At 63.1% G+C, this 3,451-nt stretch overlaps 1 protein-coding gene across 2 annotated transcripts in view; it reads right to left on the reverse strand.

Moving 5' to 3' along the window:
* Positions 1-3,451, reverse strand: part of RANBP10 (RAN binding protein 10) — a 51,507-nt gene that overhangs the window by 9,277 nt on the left and 38,779 nt on the right. For both annotated transcript variants that reach the window (XM_004704603.3, XM_045293935.1), the window contains exons 5-6: positions 2,201-2,223; positions 530-714 (exon numbers count right to left, since the gene is read on the reverse strand). In XM_004704603.3, coding sequence (XP_004704660.1) covers positions 530-714; positions 2,201-2,223 — 208 coding nt within the window. The remainder of the gene's footprint in view (positions 1-529; positions 715-2,200; positions 2,224-3,451) is intronic.

Here is a 3,451-nt window from a genome sequence, read left to right on the forward strand (position 1 = left end):
AGGAAAAGACCACAGGACACCTAGTGTGGGTTGGATGGTGTCCCCAAAGGATAGGCTGACCTCTAACCAGTGTGCCGCTGCCCTGCCAGGAGAGGGGAGAGAGAGAGAGAGAGAGAGAGAGAGAGAGAGACAGACAGACACAGGGACAGGCCATGTGACAATGGGGGTTATGATGCCACAGGCAATGAAGGCCAAGGACGGCTAGGAAAGACTGTCCCTCATTGCTGCCAGACCTCTATCCTCCTGAACGAGAAGACAACACACTGCTGTCTCATGTCGCCAAGTCTGAGGCCCTCGCTACATCAGCCCTGGCAAAGGAACCCAGCATCGGAGCAGGCACCCACAGAGCACCTGGAGGAAGGGCCAGGGCCAGGGCCAGGGCCTCTCCAGTGAGCTGACATCCGGGCCTGCCCATCTGGAACCCTGAGTGGGAGCTGTAGAGAAGAGCAGGGCAGTGGATTCTGGGAAGAGTGTCGAAGCAGCCAGTGACCTGGAAGGAAAGGCCCAGGACAGGGAGCGAGGTACTCACTTCTGCAGCACCGCCTGCCACTCGCCAAGCCGGGCACTGATGGGGAAGCAGTGGACGGTGCCCTGCACCTTGGCACGCCACTCCCGCATGTAGTCCTCGATGTCAAACAGGAAGGGCTGCTGCCCGAAGTTGGCGTCCACAATCTCCCCGGGTGTCTGCAGGCCGACGGTGGGATACAGGTTGGCCTGAGGAAGGAAAGGAAGTGTCAGTCAGGTCCAAGGGCAAGGAGGCTCCAGGGCCAGGGCCAGGGCCAGGATGGCACCTCTCAAGGCTGAGGAGGGAAGGGGTTGGCTGCCAGCCCCGGTCTCAGACTCTGAGAGGCACAGCTAGGGCTGGAGCGGGCAGGACAGGCCATGCTTGGCCCCCCAACCAGAAACAACACCCCTTGAAGCTCGACAGGAGAGAGCAACAGAAGAGCAAGCTTCAACAGGGGCGGGAGATCCCTGTCCTGCCCCAGACACTGTGGTTGGTGTCCCTGAGGCCTGAGACCCTCTCCAGAAGGCTGCCAGGGCTCCCCAGCCTGCAAGTGAGCCCAGAAGACCTGCTGCAGCATGGGTGTGGGCGTGGAGTGGGCATTTCCTCTCAGAGTCAGAACTCAGGGCCCCTTTCACTGAGAAAGACGGGTGGGGATGGAGGGGAGGGGAGCAGCTTTGGAAGACTAGACAGTGGCTGCCCTTCCTGCATCTGTCTGTACTCAGTGAAAGGAGGCAGGCTCAGCCAGTGAACTGAGTGGCAGGCAGGCATGGGGCCCCTGCTACGGCCACCTCTTCTGAAGCCAGCTTGTGCCAGGCCACACATGGCTCATTATCTCCTGTGCCCCACATGCCCCTCTAACCTCTCACCCCATCACACTGCCCTGAGGGCCCGCATGCCCTTCCTGCGCCCTGGGCTCAGATCCCGAGAGAACCTGGCTTCCTTCCTTGCCCTCCCAGCTCCCATCCCCCTCCATGCCCACCCCTGCCAGCCGCCACCCCCCCTCGCTGACCCTGTCACTTCCCACGAAGCAGGGTGCTCGTGTGTTCTGAGCACCTGGGGGGGCTCCACAACGCTCACACCCAGGGTTGGTGGATTCTCTCCTCTGTGAGGAGGGTCTCGAGGTAGGAGAGAAGATGGGACCCGCAGACCAGATAATCCACCAGAGCCCTGGGTGCTGCCATCAGGTCCCAAGGGTATTTTGTGAGGATCCCAAAGCACTCCCCCTTTCTCCCTACCCCAGGCAACAAACCTCCCCTCCTTCCAGAACCCAGGCCAGGCTCCCAGCAAGCTGGGTAGGGGCTCTCCCTGCAGGGGAGAGCTCAGAACAAAGGGGGCAGGGCCGGCTGGCCTTAGGACTGAACTCTGAGAGCTTAGTCAGGAGCGTGCGTTCTTTACCAGAAGAGAGAAGCACAGAGCTCACTGCTCTGGCCTGAGGGGAGAGTTGGGGCAGATGCCACTCTCCAGGGCACCCACTCTCTCCGGGAGTCTCCAGTGAGCCCGTCCACCGGCTGTAAGTCACACAGAGCGACCCCTACCCACCCAAACTACTGTCACCTGCCACGAGTTTTAGAGGAAGACCCAGCCCTGCCCCTGGAGGGGGGATGGGGGAGGGGGCAGGCAGCGGACAGCCCCACACCCTCGAGCTGAAAGCGCACCTTCTGGTTTGGGGACAGGCGGGTCAGGCCCACCACTTACCGGGAGGTCGGTGAAGGCTATACCTGTGGAGGAAAGAGCAGTTGTCAGAGGGGGCAGGGCAGCCCCTGGTGGGGGTGGGAGCCAACCAGGCCTGTCCAGGGCCTGGCAGCTTCACCCCTGGTCTTCCCGTGACCGGTGGTCCAGCGGCAGCCGGTCTTGCACGCGCTCTGGGGAGCCGGCCGAGGACTACACTGAAGGATCCGCCAAGGCCCCTCCAGGCCGGGGGTTCTTCTGATGGACGTGTACTGGGTGCAGCCTCACCACAGGCACCAGGCCCCTCCCTGCATGACCTCATACGGCAGCTCTGGAGACGGGCTCTCCATGCTCTCTGGCAGATGAGGAAAGGAGGCTTCCTGACTTGCCAGCGGCCATACATTTTGGGATGCTCTGGGCTCGCTCCTGGTTGGACGCCCGACAGCACCTCGAAGCCGACAGAGCGGCGGAGACGGGGAGTGTGGTGGCAGCCTGCCCAGAGCACACCCACCCAGGGACCTAAGAGCCTCACGGAGGCAAGGCCGGGTCAGGGTCGCTGGTGTCAGCCCAGGGTCCTCCCCAGAGGAGAAGCAGTTGCCTTTCGGGGGCGTCAGGCCTGAGTTGAAGAGACAGGGGAGGAGGGGGATGGACGGACTCCCAGTCCGTGAGCAAGCCTGACAGGAGAGGGGGCTCAGAGAGGCTCTACCAGAAAACCCATACTCTATAGGCTAGCAACGGAGCCCTCCCCCCAACCACCACCACCAGGAGTCAGAGCTGCACCCCCTTTGTTCCCAGTTCATCCGAGGGGGTCCCAGTCTAAGAAACAGGCTGCCCTGAACCCTCACGCGTCAAGGAAGGAAGCCGGAGGCGCTCTGAGCACTGCAGCACATGCCACAGCACTGGGACTGCTGGACTCCTGGGCAGGGGCCGGGCTTGCCCAGCGGTCTGCCGGCAGAGACCTGTTCTGCCCCCACTGCCCTGGACAAGGCCTCGTTGCTGCCTGTGAGCCAGTGGGAGGGCAGGATGGAGGGTGGCCCGCCGGAGAAAGGCCAGGATGCCAACAGGATCGCCACGCTGGCTGATAACAAGCGCCCTGGGCTTGCGACCTAGGTCAGGGGTCACTAGGCTGGAAGAACCAAGAGCCCTGTGACTGCCAGTGACGCAGCGAGCGCCTGGGCACTGGGGGAGAGGTCAGCCACCGCACCCCCCGACCCCGCTCTCTGCTCACTCAGCTTTCTGCCAGGGGGCTCAGGGGGCTCCCCCCCCAGGGGCTCCCGG

The sequence above is a fragment of the Echinops telfairi genome, unplaced genomic scaffold, assembly GCF_000313985.2.
Source record: "Echinops telfairi isolate 266 unplaced genomic scaffold, ASM31398v2 ScPeMD7_2291;HRSCAF=2852, whole genome shotgun sequence".
Taxonomy (NCBI): domain Eukaryota; kingdom Metazoa; phylum Chordata; class Mammalia; order Afrosoricida; family Tenrecidae; genus Echinops; species Echinops telfairi.